This window comes from Chlorocebus sabaeus, chromosome 12 (genome assembly GCF_047675955.1).
Source record: "Chlorocebus sabaeus isolate Y175 chromosome 12, mChlSab1.0.hap1, whole genome shotgun sequence".
In the NCBI taxonomy this organism is placed as follows: Eukaryota; Metazoa; Chordata; class Mammalia; order Primates; family Cercopithecidae; genus Chlorocebus; species Chlorocebus sabaeus.
In genome coordinates this window covers 110,320,204-110,337,496 of record NC_132915.1, presented here as the reverse complement: position 1 = coordinate 110,337,496, position 17,293 = coordinate 110,320,204, and the positions used below count along the sequence as shown (strand labels likewise).

The following is a 17,293-nucleotide window of genomic DNA, read 5'->3' as shown; positions in this document are numbered from 1 at the left end:
CATTTTGGGCTTGCCCGTAGGCAGGGAGCAGGGATGGTGGAATCGTGCACAGCTGCTTTCAGCCTCCTTGAGCCCGTGCTGTGGCTGGACACCACCCTGAAGAGTGTCTGCTGGGGACACTCAGGAGCCACAAAGCAATATGAGCTAGTAGGGAAGGAGCTCAGGCCTAGGATTCCTCTCCCAGCCAGGCAGAAGGGAGGCTTCCCAGCGGGGAGGCAGCAGCTGTGTGGGAGCAAGCTTGGCAGCCGAGGGCTGGGGAGGGAGTTCCAACAGCAGCGAACAGTGGGTACAAAGCTGCAGAGGCCAGCAGGACGTGTTCCTTTTGGGAATGAGGGCAAATTTGGCACCACTGAAAAAGAACAAGTTGGGAAAAGAGGTGAGTTGAGGCTGCTGAGATCGGCCGGCTTCGTTTGAGGTGTTCACGCTTCCTTTCCAAGCAGATGAAGGGGAGTTAGGATTTAAGCTCAGCATAGTCGGATCCTTGCCGCTATGGAGAAGAGCTTAGTGGGAATCTGGAATGGAAGACAGGATACCCCTTTGGAGGTTATCGTGGTTGTGCAGGCAAGATAAATTGGTGTGGCTCTGGAGATAGAATAATTTGGGAGGCGCCATGGCCAGGCCCTGGTGCTTGGAGGGCGGAGGAGAGGAACCTGGGGGTCCTGGGTTTGCGCTTGGACGGCTGGGTCAGCCATTGATGGAGACAGTGAGTGGAATGGTTGGGGTTGGTCTTTCCTTCCCTTCTTTTCTCCCTCCCTCCCTCTTTCCTTTTTGGAGGGGGATGCAAAAATCCATTTTTCTTATACAGGTTGAGTATCCTTTATCTAAAATAAGGGTGTTTCTAGAATAAAAAGTGCTTCAGATTTTGGATTTTTTCAGATTGTGGAATTTTTGCATTATACTCCCCCTTGAGCATCTCAAATCTGAAAATCTGAAATGCTCCAGTGAGCATTTCCTTTGAGCGTCACGTTAAGACTCAGACAGTTTCAGATTTTGGAGCATTTTGGATTTTTGGTTTTGGGATACCCAGCCTGTACTATCTTTGTCTGGTTTTAGTATCATCATAATGCTGGCCTGAAAAATGAGTTGGGGCCAGGTGTGGTGGCTCCCACCTGTAATCCCAGCACTTTGGGAGGCCAAGGCAGGAGGATCACTTGAGCTCAGGAGTTTGAGACCAGCCTGGGCAACACAGTGGGACTCTTATCTCTTAAAAAAAAAAAAAAAAAAGAAAAAAAAGTCTTGGGATATAATATTTGAGTGATTAGAGGCAATTAAAAAGTGATTTAAGGCCGGGTGCGGTGGCTCACACCTGTAATCCCAGAAATTTGGGAGGCTGAGGCAGGCGGATCAGCTGAGGTCAGGAGTTCGAGACTAGCATGGCCAACATGGTAAAACCCCGTCTCTACTAAAAATAGAAAAAATTAGCCGGGCACAGTGGTGGGCGCCTGTAATCCCAGCTACTCGGGAGGCTGAGATAGGAGAATCGCTTGAACCCAGGAGGCAGAGGTTGCAGTGAACTAAGATCATGCCACTGCACTCTAACCTGGGCGACAGAGTGAGACTTGGCCTCAGAAAAAAAAAAAAAAAAAAATTTGAAAAGTGTTGCCCCTTTTCTGTTTTCTGGAGTAAATTTATAGAATTGATATTAATACTTAAATGTTTGGTAGGATTCACTAGCAAAACCATCTGAGCCTGGAGTTTTGATTGTTGGAAAGTTTTTAATCATGAATTCAATTATTTTAATAGGTATAGACTTATTAGATTATTAATTTCTTCTTGAGTGAGTTTTAGAGGTTTATGCCTTTGAAGGCATTAATCCATTCCACTCAGATTGTCAAACTTACAGATATAAGTTTATTGGTTAGTATTTCTCTATTATCCTTTTATTGTCTGTAGGACCTGTAGTGGTGTGTCTTTTTCATTCCTGATATTGGTAATTTGTGTCTTTTTTCTTGGTGAATCTGGATAGAGACTTACCAATTTTATTGATCTTTCAAAGAAACAGATTTCATTGAATTTTTTAAAAAATGTTTTTACTTTTATTTATTTCTCATCTTCACTGTTTCCTTTTGCTTAGACTTGGCTTCTTTTTACAAGGTAGAAGATTAGATTCCTGACTTGAAACCTTTTTTTTATTTTTTATTTTAAAAATTTTTTTGAGAAGGGGTCTCACTCTGTTGCCCAGGCTGGAGTGCAGTGGCCCAATCTCGGCTCATGCAACCTCCGCCTCCCGGGTTCAAGTGATTCTCCTGCCTCAGCATCGCAAGTAGCTGGGATTATAGGTGCCCGCCACCATGGCTGGCTCATTTTTGCTTTCTTAGTAAGGACAGGGTTTTGCCATGTTGGCCAGGCTGGTCTCAAACTCCTGACCTCAGGTGATTCACCCGCCTCGGCCTCCCAAAGTGCTGGGATTATAGGCGTGAGCCACCATTCCTGTCCCTGCATTGTCCTTTTTTCCTGAAAATATTCCTTTTTCTGAAGTCTACTTTGTCTGAAATTAATATAGCCACCCCAGCTTTCTTTTGACTAATGTTTGCATGGTATATATTTTTTCTCACTTTTTTCCTTTTAACCTACCTAGAACATTATATTTAAAGTGGCATTTGTGTAGACACTAGGTAAGTTGGGTCTCGTTTTTTAATCCAACCTGAGTATCTCTTCCTTTTAGTTGGTGTGTTTAGACCATTTATATTTCTTTCTTTTTTTTCTTTTTCTTTTCTTTTTTTTTTTTTTTTTGAGACAGAGGTTTGCTCTGTTGCCCAGGCTGGAGTGCAGTGGCAAGATCTTGGCTCACTGCAGCCTCCGCCTCCCTGGTTCAAGCAATTCTCCTGCCTCAGCCTCCCATGTAGCTGGGATTACAGGCGTGTGCCACCTCGCCTGGCTAATTTTTTGTATTTTTAGTAGAGACCAGGTTTCACCCTGTTAGCCAAGATGGTCTCAATCTACTGACCTCATGATCCGCCCGCCTCAGCCTCCCAAAGGGCTGGGATTACAGGCGTGAGCCACCATGCCGGGCCTTAGACAGTTTATATTTCACATAATTATTGATATAATTGGATTTTGGTCTATCATTTTATTTTTCCTCTGTGTTTTTTGTTCCTTTGTTCCCCCTTTTTTGCCTTCTTTTGGATTACCTGAATACAGAGATCATTTCTTGACCTGTGGAGTTTGAGACGCCTATGGGGTGTGGAGAGGAACTAACCTCTGTAATTGTTTTCTGGCCAAGGTCTGGAAACCCGGCAGCTGGGAGCAACTTTTCTAACCTTGGATTTTCTGCCTTGGGGCACCACTTTGGGAAGAAAGCTTGGTCCCAGAGAACAGCCTGCTGTTGGGAGGAAGGGGTGTGTGCAGTGGGCTCCCAGGGCGGGTAGACAGAGAGAGACTCAGCGCCACGTTGCTCTGTCTTCTGCCCCAGACAGCTGAAGAAAGGCAGCAAGCAGGCATCTGCCTCCTACGACTCGGAGGAAGAGGAGGAAGGCCTGCCCATGAGCTACGATGAAAAGCGCCAGCTTAGCCTGGACATCAACCGGCTGCCCGGGGAGAAGCTGGGCCGGGTGGTACATATCATCCAGTCTCGGGAGCCCTCGCTCAGGGACTCCAACCCCGACGAGATAGAAATTGACTTTGAGACTCTGAAACCCACCACTTTGCGGGAACTGGAGAGATACGTCAAGTCTTGTTTACAGAAAAAGCAAAGGAAACCGTTCTGTAAGTTGCCTGGGTGGAGCATGGTGCTCGAAGCTCCTCTTCCCTCCTTGGCCTGCCCCTCTGTCACTCCTCACAGACCCTGTGCAGCGAGCGTGGGCACAGGGCTGTCACACTGTCTTGGCTCCTTGGTCCCACCACAGATGCCCTGAGGATATCTGTGCTCAGCCAGGGCCAGTGGGCTTGGGGCTGAACCCGGGCCTGAGCCCCACCCAGCCAGAGCCCTCTTGCCCTGTTGTCAGGGACATGGGCAGCACTGTGTGCCTTGGCCTTAACCTTGTCCAGGGAACGCGCAACCCTGGGGCTGGACTTCGGCCCCAAACCCCATTCATTCAGGGCCCAGTTAGGGTCCTCACTGCATGCCTTCCTGAGGTTCACTCCATTTGGGGCCTTGGCTGCAGGTGACCTCTCATGGTCCCTTGCAGGACAGACCGGCTTCTCTTATAACAGGGACACCCTGCCTTTGACTGGAGTCACAAGTCCAGAGGCCTCACAGGACGGACCCTGGGGCACTGACCCAGGCTTCCCTGAAGTCAATGGCAGGAACAAATCACTGCTGGGGTCTGCAGGTCTGGCAGAGTAGGAGGGAGGGCAGACCTGAGGTGGCCCTTGTGGCAGCCCCCACAGGCTGTCAAGTGGGTACAGGGCTCACTTGAACTTGCATGTGGCCTCTCGGGTGTGCATGGGCCTGGCTCGCTCTCAGAGCGAGTCTCCTTTGCCTGGATGGAGTGTCCGTGCGGTCACGGTGCGTCTGACCCACGGCAGGTCACCGGGTCGACTTGCGAGGAGGGACTCGGGAGTGTCGGGCAGTGGAGAGCAGCGGCCGTGGTGAGGCAGGTCCATGAGTCAGAGGCTCTGGCCCTGCACATGAGGGACACTGGCCAAACCACATCCTGCCCATGCACCTGCTGGCACCGTAGGAATGGCCTCTGTCACCTTGGGATCCAGGCTTTGCACACCCTGAGGGCTCAGCACATGCGGGTGGTGGTGAGTCTGTCTCAACCCAGTCATTTCTGCCACTCAAAGCCCTGGTGACAGCTCTGGGTCTCTGTCAGCTCCCAGACCCATGAAAGCTGGGCAGCTGGTGTGGATGCCAGTGTGCAGGGCTGGGGCCTTGGCCACGTGGATGCAGCCCTGGCTCCTGCCCCATTGGTCCCCTCTGCAGTCTGAGTGCCCATTTGTTCCCTGACAGCAGCAAGCGGGAAGAAACAGGCAGCCAAGTCGAAAGAGGAGCTAGCTCAGGAAAAGAAGAAGGAGCTGGAAAAGCGTCTGCAGGACGTCAGCGGGCAGCTGAGCAGCAGCAAGAAACCGGCCCGGAAAGGTACCGCCTGCGGCCGCCATGCCCCCTCTCTTTGGTGGGGGTTGGGGGTGTCAGCAGTAGGGGTTTGAGCATCAAGCAGGCCCACGTCTGAGTGTGGCTCACCTGATGAGCTCCGTGTTCTTAGATGAGCTCTTGAGCTCCTGAAACCGCGATTTCCTTGTCTGTCACTCGGGGGTCACACCCCAACCCTGCAGGGAGGTGTGCAATGTGGGGGGGGTGTGAATACACCCCGTTCCGGGGCACCGTAGACAGAGGACCCCCCAGGAGAGGGCTCTTGTGGGGCTCGACCGGGCAGCCCAGCCCCTAGGCAGTGAGCTTTCTGACTGTTCCCTGGCAGTGGCAGCAGTTCACAGCAGGCTGAGGTAGCAGAGGTGGGAGGCCCAGCCCCATGCCTGCGCATTGCCAGGTCTTGTGTTCAGGGGAGCCAGAATTTGAGCCCTTGCCTCCGTCTTTGGACCCTGTTAGAGCACGCATCTCTTTCCCTGCCTTCCAGGACACACGTACGGGGGACAGTATGGTCCTGTCTGGACTGGAGCATGTTCTAGCTGGGGGCCATGGCCTTGCGACATGGTTTGCCCAGTATCGAGACATGGCCCATGACCCTGCCCACTGAAGGGGTCTGTCTCCTGTAGTCACTCTCGGGATGCCCCAGGCAGAGTAAGCGCTCCAGAAACACCAGCAGCTGGTGTTCTTGTTGTTGCTGCTGGTGGCCGTGTGACTGGCGGATATTTTTGATGGGCAGCTTTCTCGCATCCATGGTTTCCTGTTAGTAGTCTGCATTCATTTTTTCTGTCTCAAGTATATTCAGGTAGTCTTGTTGACCTGATGAATTTCAATAAATACTGATTAAACGACTGGGCCAGGAAATGGGTGGATCGTGGCATGCGGTGTGGTGGTGTCACACTGGCATGGACGACGTGCCGCCAAGCAGGTCAAGGAGCGGGTGTGCAGAGTGCATCTCCCTGTCCATGTCTCCACAGAGAAACCCGGCTCAGCACCCTCAGGGGGCCCGTCCAGGCTCAGCAGCAGCAGCTCCTCCGAGTCTGGGAGCAGCAGCTCCAGCGGGTCCAGCTCCGACAGCAGCGACTCAGAGTGAACTGGCTTCGGACAGAACGGGACAGATGGATGTCGCACACGCCGAGACTCTGCCGTACCCCTCTGTGGTTCATATACTACTTTTGTTCCATGGTGTGCAGGTCTGCTTCTTAATTCAGTGTTATGATATCTTCCAGTTTTTGCTTTCATAGGTCAGAGATCTATCTTGTGTGTGCGTTAGACTTGATGAGAAGGTGTGAACTCTGCAGAAAGTCTCTTCGTCGTCACTGAATTCAGTCACTTGGAGATGACAACTTCACATGCTAACCGATGACCCCAGAAAACTGTGTGAGATTCGTACTGAAGAACCTTGTGGAATCGCTTTGCTTAGACCCAACCTGGTCGACAGCTCGAGAAAGCATTTTTTCCAAGGAAATGTCTCGGCCCTGGGTACTGTATTTGAAAGCTGTTAGCTTTGTCAACATGCATCGTCCTTGTCATGTGGGCCCTGAGCTCTGACCCTCGTGTCTGACGTGGCCACCTCTTTCTGGAGGGGCGGAGGACAGATGTGCCTGCTTGTGGGGACCAGGCTGGGCCTAAGCGAAGGGTTGTCACAGCCCCAGCCCAGAGTGTGGAGCCCTTGTGGGGGTCGGGTGGGATGTGAGTTCTCCGATCGTGGTGATGTCAGGAGCTCCTCGGAGGGAACAGAGCGGCTGTGTGTGCAGCCTGCAGGTTTCCATACACTGAAGCTTTTACCTCAACTTTAAAAAAAAAAAAAAGAAGAAAAGATTTTTTAAAAAAAAAAAAGGAGACTTTTTTTGTAAGGTTCGGCAATTTTCTACGGAAGTCCAGCCCGCTGTGAGTCCCCGCCTGGCTAGCGCCGCCCCTGCTGCTGCTGCTGCTGCGCCCTTGGGAACCACTTCCCGAGCTTTTGTGTATATAAATAGTTATTTATTAACATCATTGGTCATTTTTTAAAAAAAAAAAATAAGAAAAAACCGCAGAAGAAATGCATTCACACAATCGCAGAGATGCAGGCCTTGTCAGTGGTGTGCCGGGCCCGGGTCCTGTCTGGCGGCGGCCTGTCGTCTCCAGGTGCTAACTCCTGCCACCGCGCGGTGCTCACCCACATCTGTGTTCGCGCGCTCGCCCCTGGGTTCGCTGGGTTTTTTGGTTTTTTTTCTTTGTGGTTTTTTTTTCTTTTCCATGTATGAAACTTGGAGGCTTACAGGTATAGACAGCTTTCAGCTACAGCACATTCTAATTTTTTATTTTGTTTAGTTCTTTTGTATTCACTTCTGGTCTCTTTAAGACTGTTTTAAAAGAAATCGATTTAGGGAACCCCAGTTATATAATATAAACTTTGTAATCTGAGAGAAAAAATGTATAGTAAATCTAAGTCTTGATTTTTAACTTTCTATTGTAAAAAATAATAATATACAGAGTTTAATAGAAGGTTATGTTTTGGTTTTGTTTTCCCAGAGGCTGCCATATGGCCTTTGAGTGCGGGGATGCCCCACACTGGCCCACCAATGAGCATGGCGGCTTCGGCCAGGAATGCCAGGGTTAGCTTCCCGGGCTCGTGGGTGGGCATGCCTGCCCCATGCCAGCCTCCAGGGGCCTGGCCAGGCCCTCCCCAGCCTGTCTGTCCTCAGGGGTAGAGGAGTCTCTGGACCCCAGGAGGATTCCCTCCCGGAGACTGGCACGGTGCTCCCCGCTCACGCGTTGTCACAGTTAGCCCGGAAATGACTGAAACCAGGCATTCTCCCGGACCTGGGCGTGGGGGAGCCTCCAGGCAGACGCTGGCTATGGAGCCGTGGTGTCGTCTGTCCTGTATGGTGGCCAGTGCTTTCTGCCAGCACTTCTGGATGGATAGAAGGACTATCATTAGTACCCTAATACATGGTGATTTAAAAAAAACAACAACATAAAATTGATTCAGAGTCCACTGGCCCTTACAGATGTAGGTACACCCTTACTGGAGAGGGGGCTCTGATGAGGAAATGCTGGTCAGTTACTACTTTTTAAATTGCTGGTAAGTCTGACACTTGGTGAGTTTTCAGCCAGTTTGTTAAACTTTTAATTAAGTTTTGTTTATAATAAAAATATAAATGGATTTGAAAGTTTCCATTTTTTAAAGTTACCCTTGTTTTTCAAAGGTATTTTCTAAACAGATCGTTAATGGACTATTTAAACCGAATTTAAGGAATTCACACACGACAGTGGACAGGTCTTCACGCAGGCTGGTTGGTAACGTGCTGCCAGCACAGGGCTGGGTGATGCGCACACCTTAAGCTGGGGGTGCCTGGGGATGGGGGGCGCTCCTTGAAATGTCCCTCCAGCCACAGGGCAGTGAGGCACGTGCCGCCTGTGTGAGCTGTCAGGAGCAGCCGGCTGTGGGGCAGCGCAGCAGGAGCGTCGTGGGGCCATTCCTTCTCGGCTGGTTCTCTGTGATGGTGGCGTTGGCTCGCCTCTGCTCCTTTCATCTAGAAAGAAGCCACTGACCCTGACGGCCCACCGAGGGTACACTGAGCAGCCGCATTGGTGCTGTCACTTTTTTAAGGCTTTCTGTCCAGACTTCAACACTGGTTTCTTTTCAGAGTTTCGAAGGATTGATGACTTCCTCAGCGCCCTCACCGGCAGGCTGAGGGTGACAGTCACGTCCACGTCTTCTATACTATTAGAAGGCTGCGGTGATTCAATTAGATTGTCCCACTGCTGAGACCTGTAGGGCAGCTTCTAACATGCTTTTTTCAAGGGGAGAGGAGCAGTGACAAGTCGTGTGTCGGAATTGGATTTGAGAACGCTCTGAGTGACCCCTGGAGGCCAAGGGGGCAGCCTTCGGGCGTGAACTGAACTCCAGACCCCTCTTTGTGTTGGGCGGTGTCATCTTGCTTACAAACTGTAAGACACATTTTCTTTTGTGTTTGTTTTTTTTGTTGTTCTTTTGCAGCACTCACGCCTCTGACAGTCTTTTGGGAAACAGTAACACCCACATACAGAATTTGTCACATCCAGAGTAGCGCTGTTTCTTAATACTGGCATAACGCTTCCAGGAAGGTTTTCTTTTTTATATTTAAAGTGTTACTTTTCTGTATGATGTGCATGCAAGTTTACCGTAACTTTTCTTAAACTTTTTAGTGCCGTTTCTAGTATATTCCTGTAAATGTCAGTTACTGAAAATGAGTCCAATGTAAGTAGTTTAGCTTGTTTATTGCAATGCTGGCCTCAACACAACAGAATAAAAATGGTAGAAAGTACTCTTTGATGTTTCTGGTAATCATGGACCCTTCTCCTGGGGCATTTGTTTTGTTTTCATAATAAAAAGCAAAAAAAAAAAAAAAAAAAAAAGGACTGTTATTTTGCATTTTCCTGTGCTTTCTGTGGGGGCTCCCAGCCTCTCTCCTGGAGCCTAGAAATGTCTGGAAGCACCTGGTCTGGAACAGCCTTCACTGGTCCACAGTGAGAGTGCTGAGCTCCCCACACTTGACATCCTGTAACCCTTGGCAAAAACACCCAAAGCATCCAAAAGGGGTCCCAAAAAACCATTTAAAGGCAGAATGCAGTGGCTCGTGCCTGTGATCTCAGCACTTTGGGAGGCCGAGGCAGGAGGATGGCCTGAGGCTAGGAGTTTGAGGCTGCAGTAAAGCCGTGATTGCATCACTGCACTCCAGCCTGGACCACATCTCCCAAAAAAAATAATAACCAAACCATTAAGTAGCCCTTGTCCTGTGCCCTGGCAGGATGAAGGGAGCATCATTTCTGGCCTCGCTAGGAAGCTACGATCCCCTTTACTGACAGTTCATTGGTTCCCTGGAACAAGCTGCCCTCTTCGAGACGGCCAGGTTCTGTGCTCTTCTAGTCGACGCTCTTCTAGTCGACCTGGCCACTTGTCCCCTCTCTCTGCACCTCAGTCCATCCTGAAGTGGCTTCCTGTGATGCACTCAGTCCTAAGGGACATGCAAATAAAATCCCAAAAGCAGATTTTCATAGGTTTAACTGCCAGACTGCAGAGGCTGGCGTGCAGCACGGCTCACTGAAGAAGGACAGCTCTGGAACTAGGCCTGGAGGAGACATTCCAGGGGAGAAGATACTGGCTGGGCCCATGTCTGGGCCTGAGGACCTGTCCAACTCGACCCCAGATGGAGTCAGGGGGCATGGTGTCACTCTTGGCCAAATTGTGACCCTTATCCAGACCAGCCTTGAGGACGGACATGGGGCCTTGTCCGCCCCAGGCAGATGGTGTCTTCCTGCAGCCTAAGCAGCTTAGTGCCAGCTGGCTTGTGCATGGCCCACACGCCCTGACCCCTGCAGAGACTGGCCCTTGAGCACACATCCTCCCAGCACTGCACATGACCTCAGATCCCATTCTGCGTGTCAGCGCTGCCTCCTATGCTTGGGGTCAACCCTGCCACAACCCATCCTCGGGGAAGTCTGGTGCGGTGAGAAGGTGGCCCACAGGCATTCCAGATTTGCCTCTGGAGTTTGCTTTCTTCCCAGGCAGGACTTAAACTGAAGAACTAAAAAGATGTAGACAAACCCTACCTAGTGGATGTGGAGTGCTTCCTTGGCAGGCCTGCCTTGCTGTGGGTGTGTCAGCTAGCGGGGCAGGTCCTCCAGCCCCGTGCTTACTCTGCAGCTCCATGCAGCAATCCTGGAAGTCTTGACTTCAAACCTCCCAGCCGCAGGCTGCAAACAAGCCAGGAATCTCTCAGAAAGGACTCGGGCAGTGCAGGAGGCTGCTGCCGACCAGGCCTCTGGCAGGATGTTTGGGGAATGCACTGTGACCCAGCAGTTCCACTTCTAGGATGTTTGTGAATGAACTTGCACAGCTGCAAAGAGAAGCACCAACAGAGTACAGGCACATTCAGAACATGCTGTTTGCACAGATGACAACTTCGACGCCGTCACTGCCCATCTGTGGACTCACGGGAGAGTCAGAGGTTAAAAGCATGAAGTGGGCCGGGTGCGGTGGCTCACACCTGTAATCCCAGTACTTTGGGAGGCAGGCATGTCACCTGAGATTGGGAGGTCGAAACCAGCCTGGCCAACATGGTGAAACCCTGTCTCCACTAAAAATACAAAAATTAGCTGGGCGTGGTGGCAGGCACCTGTAATTCCAGCTACTCAGGAGGCTGAGGCAGGAGAATCGCCTGAACCCAGGAGGCAGAGGTTGCAGTGAGCTGAGATGGCACCATTGCACTCCAGCCTGGGCAACACAGTGACTCTGTCTCAAAAAAACAAACAAACAAAAAAGCATGAAGTGAATGCCCAGTCTGTACAGTTGGGCAAGAAAGAAAATGGCAGACACAAGAGGCATGGTACAGGAGGACGCCGTCAGAATCCCGTGACCGTGTGCGCACACCGAGGAGCTATGGGACACGTCCCCAGCTGCCGGCCAGCTTCTCCCCAGGGAGAGCACTTTTGCTTTGCTTTATGCCTTTCTGTATTGCAGTTTTTAGCAATCAATTAGATATTACTGCTATAAAAAATGGGAAGCCAAGTAGCATATTATGAACAAGGATAAAAATAACATGAGGAAGGGGAGTAATGTATTAAAGGATGTTTATTTAGAAAATAAAAATTAGCTTTGACAAGAGACACCTGCACATCCGTGTAGCCAAGGAGATGTCAGAGCAGAGGGTGACTCCTTCATGGAGACTGAACACACAGGTGGCCAGCTGTGGCAGCGACAGTGAACACACGTCAGTGGCGGCCTGGGGGCAGAGGCTGACTGCTTTAAGTCTGATGGAGAGCCTGCCTCACTCAGCCCTGTTACTACGTGGAAATCACTACGCCACACATGTGCAACTTACAACTGTCAGGTTTCCTGAATGTGTTTTGGAGGCACTGGCCGGTGGGCCGCAAATGCTTGGAAGCTACCATGATGCTTCACACAGGACGATCATTTTGGTAACTCAAAATATAAATGCGGGCTTGGTGCGGTGGCCCACGCCTGTAATCCCAGCATCATGGGAGGCTTGAGCCCAGGAGTGTAAGAACAGCCTGGGCAACACAGGGAAACCCTGTCTCTATACACAGTAGTTCGCCTGGAACCACAGCTACCTGGGAAGCTGAATTTGGGAAGCCCAAATTCACCTGAGCCCATGAGATCGAACCTACAGTGAGCTGTGATCGTACCACTGCAGTCCAGCCTGGGCAACAGAGTGAGACCCTGTCTCAAAAAGCAAAAAACAAAATGTAAGGGCGACAAAGCTCCCGGTGAGATGCTGCTACTACTCCGCCATTTATGCTAAAAACAAAAAACTAAAACCTATACAAACTTGAAAAGGTGGTTTATAACGGGAATGGGAGGGTTACTCTTGGCTTGGTTAAACCAAGCATCTAGCAGTGCCCAGGCCTATGCAGTCCCTAGCAGCACCTGGAGAATTTGAATGTCACAACAGCTGACTACAGAGGGGACTCTAGAGGGGAAGTGTCCTGTGCACCAGTCACACCGCGGCTGTGCTGAGGGACTCAGGGGCAGATTCTGTGCTGCTTGGGTTCTTACGCCACAGTTTGATCTTCACATTCATTATTCAAAATCTTCCAGCAAGGATTAGAAATCAAGACAACTGAATGAAACCCAGGTCTGTTTTCCTGGAAGAGTGGTCCTGGGCTCAGGTGCTCACATGGGAATTACATGATTGCGCAAAACTTGGACTGCCCTGTGTCCCTGGAGACCTCGAGCTTGTTTTTGTCTCGGACCAAGATGGCCTCATTTCCATACTGTGAGTACCACATGCTTCGGCTCCTGCTCAGGTATGTCCCCGGGGGCACCGACTCCAACTTCTGCTGTTGCTGCTGCCAGATGAGCAAGGAGGTGTCCCTGTACCGGAGGCGGGCGTAGCCTTCAGACAAGGCCTTCTCTGCCAGGGGGACGCGGCCACTCATCCCCTCCCCTGTCTGGACTCCTGGGAATCCTGCTGTTCTGAGATGGCCCACGAGTGCACAGCTGCCGCAGGCTTCGCACTAAATTAACGGACAGCTTTCCCAGCTTTGGGGTTTAAGGATCCCTCGTTTAATTGAATGGTAGAAGTTAGGAATTCAGGCCATTTGCAGGCAGCGTCCTCAGGAGGGTTGTGTGGCCAGGAAATGAGGCGGCCTCGCCATTCCGAAGACACCTGAGACCCATTCAGGGGACCGCACACAGGTCAGAGCAGCGCCCAGCCACAGCTCTTCCGGATGCACCTGTGTGGAATTGATAAGGACGTGGCGTCACACCCTGGGGGGTGATTCTGCCACCATGGCCTGGACCACTGAGCTTGAAGAGATGGATCCAGCGCCCTGAGGAAGGGACATGGTGGCCCCAGACGCAAGCTGCAAGGAGCTCCGGTGGCACGCCCTGCACGCATCTGTCCGAGCCGGCTTTCAGGGCAGCGGCTGTTCTGACCAACCCTGGGGATCCGGCCCCAGCATCTGTTCAGGTCTCGTCTCTCCCCAAAGATGCTGCTGCAAAGGAACGAACGTGCAGTGAGGCGAGGGGAAGTCAAGCGCCCCCGCAGCGGCGGCAGCCTACAGCGCAGCATCAACTGTCTGGGGCTCAGCGGCCTAGATCGAGCTACTTACGTCCCGTGGGGCAGCCTGGGAGCTGGGTGGGGAGTGAGACGGGCGCCCAGTGCCAGCTTTTTCAGTCACTGGGCGGTGCTGGGGAGGCTGCTTGTTGGGGCTTCAGGGTCTCCATCTGTGAAACAGGAGCCAGCGGCGCTCGAAAGGGCGCGGGTTCTCGGCGACGCCGCCAGGCGTCAGCCCCGGGACCGGAAGGAGCCCCCAGGGCCGCCTTTCTGCTCCGAGCATCCAGCTCCCGGGAAGCCCCTGGACCCAAACAAAAACGATGTCAGGAGAAAACGAACAGGGAAGCATCGCAGCCCACTCCCGAACGCCCTCCCAGCTGCGCAGCGTCAGGGACCTCCTCTCCTGGGATACCCGCGCCGGGCCAGCCTCAGCGTCCCGAGCCCCCATCGCGCGTCCCCGCCGCCTGCGCGCACCCTGGGGCCCCAGTCGCATGGCCCGCGGCCGCCATCCCGGTGCCCCGGACCCCACGCGCTCTGGGTCGCCCCATCCTCCAGTCCCCTATCGTCCGCCCGCATCCCCAGGTCCCCCACGTCGCCCGCCCCAGTCACCGCGCGTCGTGAGCCTCGGAGACGCGGGCAGCGGGGCGAGGCGCTGCAGCGCTCCCAGGGCGGGGCCTGGGGCCGCGGGGCCGTGTCTCCATGGTAGCGCCGCAGGCCTGGCGAGCCGAGCGCAGAGGCTGGGCAGGCGGGTGCGACGAGCCCGAGCCATCGATCGCTCCGGGAGGCCAGGCCGGGCCCGTCCCGAGTAGGAACTGGAAGAGGAGGAGGTGGGGCTGGAGGAGGAGGGGCTGGATGGTGAGGGTCTGGACGAGGAGGAAGAGGGGCTGGAGGAGGAAGGGCTGGAGGAGGAGGGGCTGGAGGAGGAGGGGCTGGAGGAAGAGCTGGAGGAGGAGGGGCTGGAGGAGGAGGGGCTGGAGGAGGAGGGGCTGGAGGGAGAGCTGGAGGAGGAGGGGCTGGAGGAGGAGGGGCTGGAGGGAGAGGTGGAGGAGAAGGGGCTGGAGGAGGAGGGGCTGGAGGAGGAAGGGCTGGAGGAGGAAGGGCTGGAGGAGGAGGGGCTGGAGGAGGAGGGCTGGAGGAAGAGCTGGAGGAGGAGGGACTGGAGGAGGGGCTGGAGGAGGAGGGGCTGGAGGAAGAGCTGGAGGAGGAGGGGCTGGAGGAGGAGGGGCTGGAGGAGGAGGGGCTGGAGGAAGGGCTGGAGGAGGAGGGGCTGGAGGAGGAGGGGCTGGAGGAGGAAAGGCTGGAGGAGGAGGGGCTGGAGGAGGAGGGGCTGGAGGAAGGGCTGGAGGAGGAGGGGCTGGAGGAGGAGAGGCTGGAGGAGGGTCTGGAGGAGAAGGGGCTGAAGGAGGAGGGGCTGGAGGAGGAGGGGCTGGAGGAGGAGTGGCTGGAGGTGGAGGAGCTGGAGGAGGGGTTGGAGGAGGAGGGGCTGGATGTTGAGGGTCTGCGCGAGGAGGAGGAAGGGTTGGAGGAGGAGGGGCTGGAGGAGGAGGAGGTGCTGGAGGAGGAGGAGGGGCTGGAGGAGGAGGGTCTGCACGAGGAGGAGGAGGTGCTGGAGGAGGAGGAGGAGCTGGAGGAGGGGTTGGAGGAGGAGGGGCTGGATGGTGAGGGTCTGCGCGAGGAGGAGGAGGGGCTGGAGGAGGAGGAGGAGGGGCTGGGAGCGGAGGAGGGAGGAGGGTTTGGAAGAGGAGAAGGGGCTGAGGAGGTACTGGAAGAGAAAGAGGAGCAGGAGCTGCAGGAAAACGTGGAAAAGGAGCTGGAGGAGGAGGAAGAGAAGGAGTGGGGACGCCCACAACCCTGTTAGTAAGACGCTGCTGTACTGTATGGCCTTTACCATCTTGGTGGTTTTCCAATTCTGCTTGTGTAGTTACTTTTGCCACTGCTGTTACTGTTTCTGTTAGCATTCTTACTCCCAATAATGGATATGATTATTTTTAATTAATTAAATGTCTGGGCATACTATCTCAAAAATAGGTCTTGAATTTCTCCATCTCACCCAACCAAGCCAGGCCTCTATAGTACTCATTTGGGCTCCTCAACAGCCCCATGAACGCGAGATCTACTTCCTTTTTCACTCCACCTCCAATCATACTCCAATAACACTCTTAGTATCTACCCCTTTCCCCTAATTTTATGGTTTTCTCCAATGCCAATTAAGAAAACTAGCATAATGGAGCCTGGTGTGGTGGCTTACCTCTGAGTCCCACCTACTTGGGAGGCTGAGGCAGGAGGATCCCTTGAGCCAGGAGTTCGAGTCTGCTGTGAGCCATAATCATGCCACTGCACTCCAACTGAGACGAAAGACCAAGACCCCATCACTAAAAAAACAGAAAAGAAAATGAGCATAACAGACATCCAAGGAGGATGCTTAGTGTGAGCACTAAGCCCACAGTTGTGGAACGCACATTCTTTTTTTTTTTTTTAAGAGGGAATCTTGCTCTGTCACCCAGGCTGGAGTGCAGTAGCGTGATCTCAGCTCACTGCAACCTCCGCCCCCCAGGTTCAAGTGATTCTCCTGCCTCAGACTACAGGTGCCCGCCACCACGCCCAGCTGACTTTTGTATTGTTTTTAGAGACAGGGTTTCACCATATTGGCCAGGCTGGTCTCGAACTCCCTACCTTGTGATCTGTCTGCCTCACACTTTCTTTACAAGTACCTACACAGGTCGTTTAGCAAAACTGATCGCGTGCTGGACCATAAATAAGTTTCAACAAATTTGAAAGCGTTTAAATCTTACGTGATCTCTCGACCTGGGAAAAGAAAGCAACTGAAGATAAACTGCTTTCAAGAGACACACGAACAGGCCTGTATACAAACACCCATTGAACACTTTTGCCTCTATCTGGCCGGGTGCGGTTTTTCACACCTGTAATCCCAGCACTTTGGGAGGCCTAGGTGGGCAGATCACTTGAGGTCAGGAGTTCAAGACCAGCCTGGCCAACGTGATGAAACCCCGTCTCTACCAAAAATATAAAAAATTAGCCCAGTTTCGTGGCAGGTGCCCATAATCCCAGCTACTCAGGAGGCTGAGGCAGGAGAATCTCTTGAACCCAGGAGACGGAGGCTGCAGTGAGCTGAGATTGTGCCATTGCACTCCAGCTTGGGTGACAGAGTGAGACCCCATCTCAAAAAACAAACAAACAAAAAATTTGCCTCTGAGTTAATATAATTTGTTCTATGCCTTGAACTAAATAATTTGAATAGTTACCTGTAAGCTTCCTTTTCCTGTTGTTGTCAAAACTATATAGGACTCACATTTCCGTTCGAAACATTACTTATGTTTTGTTTTCCCGAGTCAAAAAACCGTTTTTCCTTTTGAGCTATTTTATAGCTACAACAATTAAGTAAAAAACGAAGATTACCTCTCTCTTTCTACCTGATATCTCCAGAGTCTGAAAATGACTTAAAATCCCATTGACCCCAATCTGATTTGATATCAAGCACCCTCCCTCTAGGCCCAGGGACGATTGCAGAAGAGGTAAACGCATGAGATTGTAAGGGCTGGTTTCGAGGGATAAAATGTGTTCAGATCCTCTGAATCAAAGATGGTTCACAAATACCTAAATAGCTGATCGTGCAATACATAAAACTTAGGATAAGTCAATTCTGTAACCTTACTTTCTGGATTTTGGTTTTTGGCTCAGCTCAATACATACAACTTAGAGA

General features: G+C 52.3%; 2 protein-coding genes across 6 annotated transcripts in view; one reads left to right on the top strand and one right to left on the bottom strand.

Moving 5' to 3' along the window:
* BRD3 (bromodomain containing 3) overlaps window positions 1–8,174 on the top strand; it is a 36,338-nt gene extending 28,164 nt beyond the window's left edge. For 2 of the 3 annotated variants that reach the window (XM_008005741.3, XM_008005742.3), the window contains exons 10-12: window positions 3,413–3,705; window positions 4,895–5,023; window positions 6,004–8,174. In XM_008005741.3, coding sequence (XP_008003932.1) covers window positions 3,413–3,705; window positions 4,895–5,023; window positions 6,004–6,119 — 538 coding nt within the window. In that variant the 3' untranslated portion in view covers window positions 6,120–8,174. The remainder of the gene's footprint in view (window positions 1–3,412; window positions 3,706–4,894; window positions 5,024–6,003) is intronic. The other variant, XM_008005743.3, reaches the window with a different exon arrangement.
* On the bottom strand, window positions 6,494–14,510 carry BRD3OS (BRD3 opposite strand). 3 transcript variants are annotated; one of them, XR_012094899.1, is made up of 4 exons: window positions 14,182–14,510; window positions 13,628–13,873; window positions 10,604–13,510; window positions 6,494–10,008 (listed from the first exon to the last, which is right to left on the bottom strand). XR_012094899.1 is itself a non-coding variant. In XM_037986992.2 (3 exons), exon 3 carries the CDS (start codon window positions 12,950–12,952, stop codon window positions 12,698–12,700), a length of 255 nt encoding a protein of 84 aa, XP_037842920.1. In that variant the 5' UTR covers window positions 12,953–13,510; window positions 13,628–13,873; window positions 14,182–14,486; the 3' UTR covers window positions 11,607–12,697. The 3 variants fall into 3 exon arrangements, 1 of the variants encoding a protein (XP_037842920.1); XR_005236615.2 differs by lacking the exons at window positions 6,494–10,008; window positions 14,182–14,510 and adding an exon at window positions 14,047–14,124 and having other exon boundaries at window positions 11,607–13,510; XM_037986992.2 differs by lacking the exon at window positions 6,494–10,008 and having other exon boundaries at window positions 11,607–13,510; window positions 14,182–14,486.
* Between the last annotated feature and the right edge of the window lie 2,783 nt (window positions 14,511–17,293).

Coding starts and splice junctions, on each gene's coding strand:
- BRD3OS (XM_037986992.2), bottom strand. CDS start 12,952: ATGAGTGGCCGCGTCCCCCTGGCAGAGAAGGCCTTGTCTGAAGGCTAC.